Consider the following 14180-nt stretch of genomic DNA (forward strand, 5'->3'; position numbering starts at 1 on the left):
TCGACTTCTGCTCTCAGCTTGACTGCTTGTCAAACCTTTTGTCCATTTGCAATAAAAAGTCTTCCACCGTTGATTCCTAATTTTTAATTCAAACCATTTGTCCATCATCGTACGATACAATGTCTCTGGAACTAATAGATGAAGGGCCCATTTTTCATTTTTGGTCGTATATAGGACTACACAGTCGACCTAGTAGACCAACTTTATGTCACTTCATCAAGTGGGGTACGTACGGAGTTTGAGATGGAAAATACACAATCAGTGTGGATGCAAGACTTGAAAAAATATTCACTCCTAATTAATTATCTTCCTTCGCTGAATTTGAATGTATATATAACCATCTAACTGAACTACATGCATTCGCTTACCATAAGTCAGCGATTGCATATTTCCATTGCAGGCATACTGAAATGAAATGAAATCTTTCATGCTTTTCTCTTCTGCTTCTTCTTCTCGTTTACTTCAGTTTCTGATTGTTTTAGCACTATGCTGTTGTTGCCTATGCAGTGAAGACTCTAATGATCTTCTATGTATCGAGAGTGAGAGAGTAGCTCTTCTGCAGTTCAAAACTGATCTGATAGATGCTGCCGACAGGCTCTCTTCTTGGAGCACCGGCTACAACGATGACTGCTGCAAATGGGTTGGCGTGGTTTGCAATAACATTACGGGTCATGTCCAAGAGATTCACCTTGGTGGGCCTGCTGATGGGCTCCATGGTCATTGTCACGGTTCTTATGATACCGATGCTGAACTCGATGCAGCATCGAAACAGATGTTGGGTGGGAATATAAATCCTTCCTTGCTGTCGTTGAAGCAGCTTAACTACTTGGACTTAAGCTGCAATGATTTTGGAGGGATCCCAATTCCTGGTTTCATTGCGTCCATGAGGAGTCTCAGATATCTTAATCTCTCAATGTCTCGATTCGATGGACAGATCCCTCACAATCTAGGGAATCTGACCATGTTGCGTATTCTTGATCTCAGATTCGGGTTATGGCAGAGCAATTTTCCTTTGAAGAATCTAAAGTGGCTGTCTCCTCTTCGTATGTTGCAGCACCTTGATTTGACTGGTTACGATCTCAGTAGTGAAGATGAATGGCTACAGGTGATGAACACTCTTCCTTCTTTGTCAGAATTGCGTTTGTCTTCTTGTTCACTACCAAAAATCCCTCGTCACATAAATACTGTTAATTTTACATCACTTTCCATCCTCGATCTCTCCTACAACACTTTCGATACCAGTTTTCTGCCTCTCTGGATCTTCAACCTAACTAGCCTCATTTCCATCGATCTCACCAACTGCTTTTTTCATAATCTGGCCCCTGGATTCGGTGTTGGTTTTCAGAAATTGACATCCCTTAGGGTTCTTCATGTTTCTGGCAATGATGTTATGAATCATTCATCACTGCTGAAGGGGTTATCGAGCCTAACAAATATTGTTTCTCTAGATATCAGTAGTTGCATTCTGACACGTCCAATCCTCCATGACCTGCAGAATATGAGTTCCCTTGTTAGCCTTGACTTGTCAAACAATATTCTCAATGAGTCGTTACCTACTTCATTGGTTAATCTGTGTAACTTAAGGTCCATCGCACTTCAGGCTAACCATTTGTATGGAAGTATAACCGAGCTTCTTCAAAACTTGTGTGAATGTAAATCATCTAAGCTTGAGTCTATAGGATTCTGGGGCAATGATCTTGTTGGCTATATACCTGAAAAAATTGGAGTTCTAAAGAATCTGATCACCTTTGATCTTGGAATCAACTTTTTAACCGGTCAAATCCCAGAGTCTATAGGAACGTTGCCAAATCTAAAGACGTTAATACTCAACGCCAATTCAATCTCTGGTCAAATCCCAAATTCAATAGGAAGACTTTCGTATTTAGATAGGTTAGACCTGTCAAACAACCTATTAATCGGAAGTCTTCCTGAAAGCTTAGGTAACCTTTCGAGATTGACTTTTTTGAATGTTTATAACAATCTATTGAATGGTTCAGTCAACTCAAATCAGTTGACAAATCTTACAGCGTTGAAAACTTTATGGGGTGAGAATAACAAGTTGACACTGCAATTGCAACCAAATGTTAATGAAGATTGGGTTCCTTCTTTCCAACTAGATGTGTTGAGAATTGGGTCTTGGAATTTAGGCCCTCGTTTTCCTTCGTGGCTTCAGTTTCAGAGAAACTTGACCGAGTTAGATATATCAAACACAAACATTTCAGACGTCATGCCAGATTGGTTTTGGAGTACATTCTCAAGCATAGATTTCTTAAACATCTCCCACAACAGAATCCAAGGAAAGTTGACACAAGATCTTGAATTCCTTGCTACAAATGCAGTAGTAGATCTAAGTGACAACTCTTTCTATGGTCCATTACCTAGCTCTTTCAACAGACCTGACATAGATTTTCTTGATCTTTCAAGAAATCATCTTTCAGGGTCTCTACAGCAATTCTTGTGTCCAAAGATCCAGGAATCAAGACAGCTAAAAGTTCTTAATCTTGCAAACAACAACCTCTCTGGTGCTATTCCAGATTGTTGGGTGAACTGGGATTCTTTATATGTCTTAAACTTGGAGAACAATAGATTATCGGGTGGAATCCCAAGATCTGTGGGAGAAGTACCTTTTCTTAGATCATTAAACATACGCAGGAACAATCTTTCTGGAAAGATACATGTGTCTGTGATGAGTTCAAAGAGCTTGTTAATCATTGATCTTGCTGATAACAAACTCACTGGAATTACACTCACCCCAAACGGGAGGAAAGCTACAAGGTTGAAACTTCTAAGCCTTCGTTCAAACATGTTGGATGGAAAGTTTCCTAATGAACTCTGTCATCTCACTTCAATTCAAATCTTAGACCTTGCTGACAACAATCTTTCGGGGAGCATACCAACATGTTTCAACAACTTCACCATAATGTCTGGAAAAGAAAGCTCAACTCCTATCATTCTCTATGATGAATTCGACCAAAATCAAGTTCTAGGAAGTGCATCATTGGTGACAAAGGGTAGAGAGAGTTCATATAGCACTATTCTTTATTTGGTGACAACCCTAGATCTTTCAAGAAACAGATTTTCTGGGAACATTCCTGATGAGTTGATGGAGCTTGTGGGATTGCGTTATTTGAATCTTTCGGGAAATCAGTTGACAGGAGGGATTCCAGAGAATGTTGGAGGCATGCGCTTGCTTGAATCTTTGGATTTGTCTTCCAACTTGCTTCAGGGAGGAATTCCTTGGAGAATCTCAAGTTTGACTTTCTTGAATTGGTTAAACGTATCTTACAACAGTTTGACAGGAAGAATCCCAACAAGCACTCAGATTCAGAGCTTCAATGAGTCCAGCTTCATTGGCAACAGGCTCTGTGGGCCTCCTCTTGAGAATCTATGTGGATCATTAGCTCATGTTGATGAGACAAAGGACGAAGAAAACAGGGATGAAGGAAATGAAGTTGATTGGGTGTTGGTAGTGTGTTTGGTGGTTGGATTCTTCTTTGGATTCTGGGTGGTGGTTGGACCATTGGCAGTGAATAGAATATGGAGAATCACATATTTTGGGTTCTTGAATAAAGTATGGCATAAGGTTTTTGGCATCTTTATCTCAAAACCCAAACGTGCCACCTTGGAACCAACCGAGCTTCACCTTGGAAGCTCTTTCTGACAATTATATATAAATATATGATATGTTAGTAAAGCTGTATAATGTTTCCATTAGTCGTTAATTAAGTGTATGTTTCTTGATATTGCTCAATATATAGAAAGATTTTTGTTGAGTGTGTTGCTGTTATGGGTAAACTGATGATCCAAGCTTATTAAGAAGATACAAGTTGCTATTTTTCAAACTGAAACTGAAACATATTACAAATTTATTACATTCTTCATTACTTACAAAACATGGTACACCAGTAGATACGAATAACATCACAAATCATGTACCTCAGATCATTCAAGAAACCAAAATATGCAATCCTACATGTGGTGCTGAGTATAAGTGGAGTCAACACAGCCCAAAAACCAACAATCAATCCAGAAACTATGCAAATAATCAATCCCCAATCTGCTCCATGTGACCCATTCTTGTCTTCTTCTTGGTTTGTGTCGGGTGCTTCAACTGCACAAGTTTTGGTGAGTGGATCTCCACAAAGTTTGTTGCCCAAGAAGCTGGACTCACTGAAACCCTGAAGCTGTGTGGATGATGGGACTCTTCCAGTCAGATTGTTGAAGGACACATTGAAGTTACTCAAGAAACTTAAGGTTGAGAAGCTCAAAGGAAGCTCCCCAGAAAGGGAGTTGAGAGATACATCGAAGGATTCAAGTAATTTCAAGTCTCCAATCTTGTCTGGGATTCTTCCTGTCAACTGATTTCTTGATAAATTCAATGAGCGTAACGCCTTGAGGTCCATTAGCTCACTGGGGATTTGCCCGGAGAAGTTGTTACTAGAAAGGTCCAGAACCATCACTAATCCAAGAATCGTGTTGTATGTGTCCTCTCGTCCCTTTATCACCAATGAAGCACTACCCAAAGCATCCATACCTTGAAATGGTGAGAAATTAAACTGATCTTTTGAGTTGGCTTCTTTCCCAGTTAGAAAACCAAAATTTATAAAGCATGTTGGGATATTTCCTGATAGATTGTTATCTCCAAGGTCCAAAATCTGAATTGAGGTAAGATTACACAGCTGATGAGTTATATCTCCATTAAAATTGTTTGATCGGAGGTCGAGTATTCTCAAGTTGGGAAGTTCTCTCCCGAACCATGCCGGAATTGTTCCAACAAGTTCATTCCCAGCAAGTTGAAGGATTTGCAAGTTTGTCAAGTTCTTTATATGAAATCTTCCAGAGAGTTTGTTGTTGCACATGTTCAATGATCCTAGTGAAGATAAAGACCCCAAACTTGTTGGAATCCTACCAGACAGATTGTTGTTTGCCAAGTTTAAGAATGACAAACTCGGCCACTTGAGCCAACAATCAGGAATGATATCTGATAGACGATTATTTGCCAGATTAAGAACAGCTACCACTTTCTCATTGTTAGGACACAACAAATGACGTAAGGACCCTGAAAAAGAGTTATTTGACAGATCCAGGATCAATGCAGATGAAGCATTTCCATTTGAGAGTTGAGGTAACAACCCGCCAAACTCATTAGAACTCACATCGAGTACTTGAATTGATGCTGGGATCATACGAGCGGGAAATATTCCTTGGATATGATTTTGTGACATATCCAGAAAGAGTAGATTGGGTAATGATCTCAAAAATGAATCAGGCATGGTTGATGAAATCCTAGCGTTGCTTATATCCACATATACTAAATCCATGTACACTTGAAGCCATGATGGAAATTGAGGCCCTAGATCCCAACAACTTAGAGACAACATTCTTAACCGGAAAGATGGAATCCAGTTTGCAAGGTGTGATCTGAGGGTTAAGTTGTTGCCTGCTCCAAGCAGGATTTTCAGTCTTGCTAGTTTTGCAAAGTGAGATTTTGTCACCAAACCGGTCAACCGATTGTTAGAAAAAGCTAAGAGAAGCAACTCTGAAAGTTGACCAAGTCCATGAGGAAGGCTGCCATTCAGTTGGTTATCTGAAAGATCTAACATCTCCAGTGATGATAATCTTCCAATTGAGTACGGAATCGGACCAGAAATAAGATTGTTTTGAAGATTTAATGACCTGAGACTAGATAATCGCCCGATTGAATCTGGAATCATACCAACAAACCCGTTTCCTCCAAGTTGGAGATCCACAAGATATGTCAGTCGTCCGATTTCATATGGCAGTTGACCAGAAAGTCCAGAGGACCCAACAGATAATGACTCCAAACTTGGTAGCTTGCACTCAAAAAAACTTTCAAGCACACTTGTTAAACTAGTATTAGAAAAATGGTTACCTCCCAAATTGACATGTCTCAAATTGCAAAGGTTAGCCAATGACTTGGGGATTGTTTTGGTGAGTTCATTTTCTGACAAATCAAGGCTAAGAAGGGAAGTCAAGTTGTGAAGGGCATCATCAAGAACTGAACTAGAAACGCCACAAAATCTAATATCTAACGAAAACAGATTACGACCTACACTTCTAGACAACCCTTTCAGTACTAACCGAGAGTTCATGAAAGGGTTACCTGGGACGTGAAGCAACTCAGCAGAAGTCAAATTACTGAAGAGATCAATACTGCTAGGATTATAGAAATGATGAAAACCACACCAACTTAGATCCAGTGAAACTAGAGTAGTTATACTGAAAATCCACTGTGGTAGGGAACTGTTAATGAAATAGTTATCTGAAAGATCGAGGTGGACTAGGGATGTGAGATTAAGACTAGCAACATTGGGATAGATATCTACATGTGTATGTGAGAGATTGCTATGAGACAGATGTAGTTCGACCAAAGAAGGGAGAGTGTTAATCACCTGAACCCAATCAGTTACTTTGCCTAAGTCTACACCACTCATATCCAGGTGATGCAACCCATGGAGGCTTGACAACCAATGCATATTATTACTCATGCTAGTTAACTCACGCTCAAATATAGCATTGTGAAAACTTCCGAGAGAGAGGATGCGCAATTCGGATAGATTCCCTAGTTGAGGGGGGATACTTCCACCAAATCTAGAGCGCGACAGGTTAAGATATCTCATGTTTTTAAAAGAACCCATAAAGCTAGGAATTTGGATTCCACCGAAATTATTGCTGCTCAAGTCTAGATGTTTGAGTTGCTTCAGATGCAGCAGGGATGGGCTTAAATTCCCTCTTAGTCTTTGATTGAAGCATTCTTCGTATTCTTTGGCTGTGCTATATTCATCAGTATAACAATGATTATTAGAAAGATGAATCTTTTGTACATGACCAGTAGAGTTGTCACAAACAATCCCAGTCCAAGTGCAGCAATCGGTCTTCTCACCAACCCATGAAGCAAGTCGATCTGCTTCATCTATGAGTCCGTGTTTGAACTCCAGAAGGGCTCGTCTCTCATCATCCTTGCATAACACATCATTACTGGATGACGTGCATAAAGGAAATAAAACCACAACTACAACAACAATTAAGGAAGAGAAATGTCGAAATGAAAAACCAATACTCATATTGATTGATGATGAAGAATGAAGATGATAATAATAGTCACTTTATGTCAAGAGATTCTTATGCTTTCATTTTTCTTTGACCAAATACTTAGACACCCGGCCTTATTAACTAGCAAAAGTTGAATATGAGTTTTTATGTGGACATAATTGGCATCCTGCATGCTGTTAGCGTTTACTTGAAAAGTCAAAGTCTATTCTATCATGATCCATTTCTTATCTCGTGTTTGACAGTGTCTTATACTATTTTATACTTTCTTCTTGAAAATTGAATGTTTGATTTGACATATATATATATATATATATATATATATATATATATATATATATATATATTATAATAAGAGATAAATTAACTTTTTATAAAACGGGAAAGAGACCCACAGAGTGATTGGCGCGAATCAAAGCATCACAGGATCTTTTCTGCATCACTTTAAACTGACCCGACTCTACTAGAACGAGGAGGGAATCATTGCAGAATGTATACACTTGAGCCTTGTAATTCAAAATAAAAATACAACAGTCGTATATAATAAAGTATATAAAACTCATGCAAGAATGTATTTAAAGAGTTGTACAATACAAATACAAACTACTGACCACAAGGATTTCATCTGCCTTATGTAAAGTAAGAACTATCAAATTACTATGTCACAGGCGGAGGTGAGATCCGATTTGATTTTAGTCAAACGGGTCAATGCGTGGATCATGCTCACTCGCCATAGCCATTCCTGTACAAAGACAAGTTGGGCACATAACCTGCAAAATGAAATCAAGTAAAAAATAAATAAATAAACAATCATATAATCTATCTGACTAAATGACCATTTTACCCTTACATTCCAAAAAACAAATTTCACAACATTCAACTTACTTTTCCTGCACCCGAGCAGTTGGAACATCGTTCTGTTTTAGGTGGTGAAAGCGGTTGATTTCCACCGTTAGCAGATGCAACCGGATCAATCAGAACAATTGCCCCTGTGCTAGCACACCTAGCACAAGCCAGATACCCTGCATCACATCTCATCAATAAACTTCACTTGTTAACTTGTTATAACAAATCAGATTCAAACATGCTTGCTTATTTGTTGTTATTATTACCTGTTCCTAGACAATACTTGCATCTTTTATGCTCTTGTTGTTTTACATTGTTTATTTCAACCACCATCAAGGCTGAAATCACACCAACTGCTCCTCCAGAGAATGATGCCACGATCGGATCAACATCACTGAATTTGTGCATCAAAATGATAAACAATCGGATTTAATTGTAACGAATTGCATAATTTTATTAATTTATACCTCAACTGCATAGGAAGATGCATGCTAGAAATGAAATCTGCATATGATGTCCCTCCTATTCCTAATTTCAGCTCCAACTGAGATCATAATTCATAGAGTTTTAAAGAAAAACTGCATAGTACATGTGTTGATTTTTTTGTCGTATATATGGAAAAGAAACTTACTGTAGGTGCAAGGAGACCTCCAAAAATAATAATTCCAGAAATTAGAGAAAAACAGCTGGCATAGTATTGTTTGAGATTTGCTGAGGTCTGAAAAGATAGAAAACTCTTAGTTGCCACATGAAGAAAACAGAAAACTAAGATGAAATCGATAACCAAGTTTCCTGTATTCTAAATGCATTAGGATATCATTATCTGGCGCGGATAGTCAATGAAATAAGAGAAAGTTATATACCAGAGGAGGCAAGAAGGGGATGAAGGAAGGAAAGTTGGGAAGCTCGCCATCTTGTTCTTCATCTGAGATTCCAAGTTCGGCACTTTTTATTCTCTGTTGTATCCTTAGCCGGCGGACCTGAGAAAAGTATACCATCCCAATTCCCACCAATGTTCAAGTGAGCATCAATCATCTTACAAAACTAGAGCATAACGCAATTAGATAACTCACGCAATATTACAGATGAAAATTCCGAGAAACTTGCTCACCTCCTCCATGTGTAAAAATATTTTATTCCGACGACTTCTAATATTATCTTGAATTTCTTGTATATCCATTTTATCAAAGTCCTGAACTGTTTCAGGTCCTTCGATTATACAGAACCTGCATCAGTAAATTAAACCATATGATTCAAAGCAATATTACGTAGTGTACACAATTTATTACGCCTGTAAGGTAACGAATTTGAGAGAACAAGGCAACCACATAGCATAAGCTGCAATCAACTACTAAATCCACAAACAGAATTGTGTCATTTAGGCCGAAACGCACCATTAATATGTAAGGAAAGAATAGATGATTACCCTGCCGCGTTTTTCTCCGCTGAGTCAGCATCAATCGAAGCAGCAGCTGAAAACATAGAAGCATCTGGATCGGACGATGCCTTCGATCGCCATCTGACAGTAGATTTTAGGTTTCGACATAAGTATCTCGAGTTATGATACGCGGCCGGGGTATAAGAGGAAACCGACGGCGTTAGGGGATATGAAGCATCCAGTAGTCGAGCCGAACATACCATCTCCTCCAATTATCAGTCGCCCTCCTCCACTTCCCTTTATCTGTTTCTATAACTCCCTATATGAATTATCGTTGTCTCTCTCACACAGTAGTGTGTGTAGTTGGGTTTCAGGTAGCGACAATAGAGCATCGTGAGGGAGGAACAATTTATGTAGTATAGCCGGAGCAGCGGATCTTCAATGGAAGAAGGTGTGTTTATTGCCACGTGTGTGGGCACTATCTCTTTTCTTTAATTATTTTCTTTATATAAACTACATAAAAGCCCTTCCAGTTCTATAAAAATGACCAACGGACCCCTGTACTTCTGAATATTTGATTAATCCATTGATGTCCCAAAGTTTGCATCTAGTGACTTGTAAATTTGGAACCTAATACAAATTTAGTGGATGAAACCACATATTTTAAAATCCATGGAGATGTTGTCATATCGCATGAATCCATATTGCTTTTATTGGATACATGATGATGGTGGAATAATTCTGTGGACCTCAATACAAAAATCCAACAATGGATTTTTCATTTTATTTCGATTATTTAATGGATAATGTTGGATATTTATTGATAACTACATTTTTTATACTTGTTTTTTACGTGGAATAAAAATAAGTTATTCAAAGTGACATGTAAAATAAAAATGTCTCATAATTTTTTTTTAAATAATAACATTTTTTTAATTAGAAAAATATAGTTCAATATATATTGATTGAAGGCAAACGGGCAACAAGACAAAATATCTCACAATATAACCATTTTTTTAGTGGGAACTTCCCTAATAAAGGCTTCGAGTCAACTTTTGAGTAGTGGCTATTCTCCCACTATAAATATGAGAATATGTCTCATATCCTAAAATCACTACAGATGAACCTTCATGGCCATAGGGGCTAGATAGTGTCACGGATCACAACCTAAATAGTTAAGTTTAAAGTAATTACTATTATTGTGTGCTAGTAATTGTAGACCATTGAATTTGTTTTTCTGATACAAAAAATCATTGAAAAACATTTAGAACACTTTTCAAATATTTCAAAGAATATATAATTGTCTCTTCTTAATATTATATAGTTTATGTCAACTTCTTACTTTTTTGCGTGTAGTAATGTTTTGCTTCGTTCGCGATTTAACTTTCAACAATGCACATATCAGGAGAGCCCGGAAAATTTGATCCAACCCTTTAGCCCAACCCAAGCAGGTTGAGTTGATATTTTTAACGCATTTAATTTAAATGATAGGGTTGTGCATGGGTCGGTTTGGATCGGTTTGGGATCCAAACCGAACTCAACCCATAAATGGTCGGTTTCTGGTTTTTAGAACCCAATATGGTTGGTTTTTTAGTCGGTCCGATTTTTCGGGTTTTGGAGTTGATTTTGATAGTTTTCTGGCTCCTTTGTTCAACCCATATATCCATGGGTTTTAATTTTTAACCCATTAAGAAAAATAAAACATCTTCCAATAAGAACAAGTTTGTAAAATATAAGACCAAATGGAATACATGTTTAAACGTGTTTCTCTTTCGTATCATCATGGAATGGAATAGGATTAACACAATTCATGTAGATTTATTACAATCGAACTATTAGTACACCCAAAAACAATTAAATTAAATGAAAAATTATGTTAAAAAATATGTTTTAGTATGCAAACTTAACATTCATTGTTCTTGCAGGGTTTAAAAGATAAGTTTAATTATTGTTGGTTTTGATATTTATAGTGATATAGATAGTTTGTGTAAAGTGGATGATTCTTGTGGGTTGTAATATGTTATTTTCTTATTTGGGTTCGAGTTGACACACGGGTTAAAGAGACTCGTTTACCCGGGTACTTAAAGGAGAGACGATTCGTTGCAGCAAATTAGTCGGTTCAGTTTTCTCTTTACGCTCTATTAGATTACCTCTCTCTCATTCCCTCTTTCTGTATAGAATTAGGGTTTCATGTTTAATCGTTGTTCTTGATTCTTCTTATAGAATAGGTTGAGTGAAATACTGAGAGTAGATTAGGTTTATTGTAGTGAGGTTTTATATGTACAGTACGATTAAACCATTTGTCTGTTTGTCTTCAAATGATATAATGGATGATGATGTTGGGAAAAATCTGTTTGTGTATTTTTTTTGTAACGACAAAAAAATCAAGGGTAAAAATTTTATTTTTATTATAGTCAAACCACATATATCTTTTAAATCCAAGTATTCCAAAAACATTGCTAATGTAACATCCCAAAAATACTAGCCAAAAATTTTGATTTCAAAATCAAACTATAAACATAAATATCATCATAGAACATGTATCTCAAAATCTCATAAATCTGACAACATATCACAGTATCATATAAAATATCATAATAAACTCCCAGCTAATAGAATATGGTGTGTGTCATGCCATCAGCTCGAGCCCTTCCGTTTGCTAGCTGAAGTACCTGAAACCAAAACTGAAATTGTAAGTACGAAGCTAAGTGAGCCCCCCCCCCCCCCCCCCCCCCCAAACTACCACATACCATACAACCACATATAACAAATAACATAAATCTGGGACTGCTCCAAACTGCATCGGGACGAATCCTGCATCGGCTTACCCGGCATCGGACTCCTGTCCGACATCGGTCTCACCCCAGCATCCAACCGCATCAGGCATCGGGCTCACCCCGGCATCGGGCTTACCCCGACACATACACAACATAACATAAATCATAAACACATAACATAGTCACATATTCTGCATCGGGCTTGCCCCAGCATCGGACCGAAGTCCGAAACAACACATATAACACATAAACTAGCATACATCGGGCTTGCCCCGAAGTACATAATACATGGCATAATGACTAACTTACATCGGGCTTATCCCGGAATACATAACATATAACACATAAACATGCATGAATCACAAAGACATCAAGCATACATAACTACTTCTCGAGACCGCCTCGGCATCGGACCGAAGTCCAGAAACATATAAACTGCATCGGGCTAACCCCGACATACTCTACTACTTAAACAGGCCGACATTGGTGCCTTAGACTTGTTCCTACTGAAGGAAAACTCACCTCATGTGACTGACTGCTGCAACTTTCAGTGAGAAATCTCTGTCTGCTGCTCCGGCAACTCTCCGACTATAATTTCCATAAAGACACATAGTCAAAAACTGGTAACTAATCTTAGGGTAAAATGACTATTTTGCCCCCGTCCACAATCAATATCTTGGTCAAAGTCAACTTCCAATTGACTCGACTTGCCGAGTTGGCCCGCCAACTCGTCGAGTCCCTATCCCATCATCTGTCCCCCAACCCGACTCAACTCGTCGAGTTTAGCAAGAACTCGACGAGTTCTTCTTCATTCATATCATCGGGACAATATTCAACTCACTCGCCGAGTTCATCCTTGAACTCGTCGAGTTTATCTTCGTCATATGAACGTGTCTAGTATGTGACTCGCCGAGTTATATTAACAACTCGTCGAGTCCATCTTCATGGGTTGGGAGATAGCCTTGGACTCGTCGAGTGCATTCATACACTCGCCGAGTCCCATGACTTCCAAGTCCATAGTTATGTCTATTCCGTTGGGTCCTTCTTTTGGACTCAACTACATTCCTTCTAAACTCAAATGGGTTCCTGTGAATCGCAATAGGTTGGGGGAACCAAACCCCTGAACTCGCCGAGTCCCAAGAACGACTCGTCGAGTTGACTATTGTCCAAGTCCATAACTCGATTTCTGATGTACAACTCTCATCTAAAAGGTAGATATGGGCTCCTTAAGTCGGTTTAACACATAAAGTCATGAACTTTACGTACATGCATGGGACTTTTATGCTCAAAGGACCGAAAATGAGGTTTGTTTCATACATGGGGTTCTTATGGCCATAAAGATGGCACATTTATGCCATGAGGACCCTCTAAGGTTCCAGATCCGAATATATATTAACTTAGGACGTCCAAGTCCCAAGGATTAAGCTTCTTGGACCCAAAACTCCATAAAAATGACCACAAGGAGATCTATGAAACCACAAGTCAAGTATGGAGTTTGATTACCAGAAAGTGGGGAGAAACTGTTGTTGTTCCTAGATTTACAATCTTCTCTTGAAGTCCTCCTTCTTCCTCTTCTTCACACAAGCGTAAAATCACACAAGATTACTTTAAAAATGGTAAAAAATTGCTCAAAGATGCTCACAACTTCTAAGGGTTTCCAGGACAAGACTTGGGGGTGATGGATGCTGGGGTGGAAGCCTCATAAGTTGTTTAAATAGGTTTTTACAACTAATTAAAACATTTATCAGAGTTCAGACCAAAATCACATATTAAGGAAACACAAGTATGTGCACTGCGATCAAGTCGGGCCCTTCTTTTCCAAATCAGTGATACCTGAAACCATAAACAAAATTGTAAGCACGAAACTTAGTGAGTTCCCTAAAGCATACCCCACATAATCTGCTTAATCACGTAAATCATATAAGCTATATCAGCTACATAAACCACATAAGTCATGCATACAAACATATAAGGATGTCATGGACTCCCTCCAGGGTCTTATACCTATGTGTCATGGGCTTCCCCCATGGTTTTTACGTAGAATGCCATGGGCTCCTCCCATGGTCTAATATCCAACTGCTACGAGCTCCCCCACCCCCCCCCCCCAG

General features: G+C 38.5%; 3 protein-coding genes across 3 annotated transcripts; 1 reads left to right on the forward strand and 2 right to left on the reverse strand.

The window, feature by feature from the left end:
* The first annotated feature begins 301 nt into the window (after nt 1-301).
* On the forward strand, nt 302-3773 carry LOC145028439 (receptor-like protein EIX2). The gene has a single exon (XM_078977126.1). It carries the CDS (start codon nt 416-418, stop codon nt 3659-3661), a length of 3246 nt encoding a protein of 1081 aa, XP_078833252.1. The 5' UTR covers nt 302-415; the 3' UTR covers nt 3662-3773.
* Nucleotides 3774-3784: 11 nt separating this feature from the next.
* On the reverse strand, nt 3785-7085 carry LOC145030481 (receptor-like protein EIX1). Its single transcript, XM_078978844.1, has 2 exons — nt 3937-7085; nt 3785-3848 (listed from the first exon to the last, which is right to left on the reverse strand). The coding sequence occupies exons 1-2, from the start codon at nt 7083-7085 to the stop codon at nt 3785-3787; spliced, it is 3213 nt and encodes a 1070-aa protein (XP_078834970.1).
* Nucleotides 7086-7584: 499 nt separating this feature from the next.
* LOC145028444 (orange protein) lies at nt 7585-9740 on the reverse strand. The gene is made up of 8 exons (XM_078977138.1): nt 9344-9740; nt 9029-9143; nt 8781-8897; nt 8549-8635; nt 8385-8461; nt 8184-8311; nt 7957-8093; nt 7585-7841 (listed from the first exon to the last, which is right to left on the reverse strand). The coding sequence occupies exons 1-8, from the start codon at nt 9556-9558 to the stop codon at nt 7764-7766; spliced, it is 954 nt and encodes a 317-aa protein (XP_078833264.1). The 5' UTR covers nt 9559-9740; the 3' UTR covers nt 7585-7763.
* Nucleotides 9741-14180: the final 4440 nt, after the last annotated feature.

This window comes from Lactuca saligna, chromosome 2 (assembly GCF_052625555.1).
Source record: "Lactuca saligna cultivar CGN05327 chromosome 2, ASM5262555v1, whole genome shotgun sequence".
In the NCBI taxonomy this organism is placed as follows: domain Eukaryota; kingdom Viridiplantae; phylum Streptophyta; class Magnoliopsida; order Asterales; family Asteraceae; genus Lactuca; species Lactuca saligna.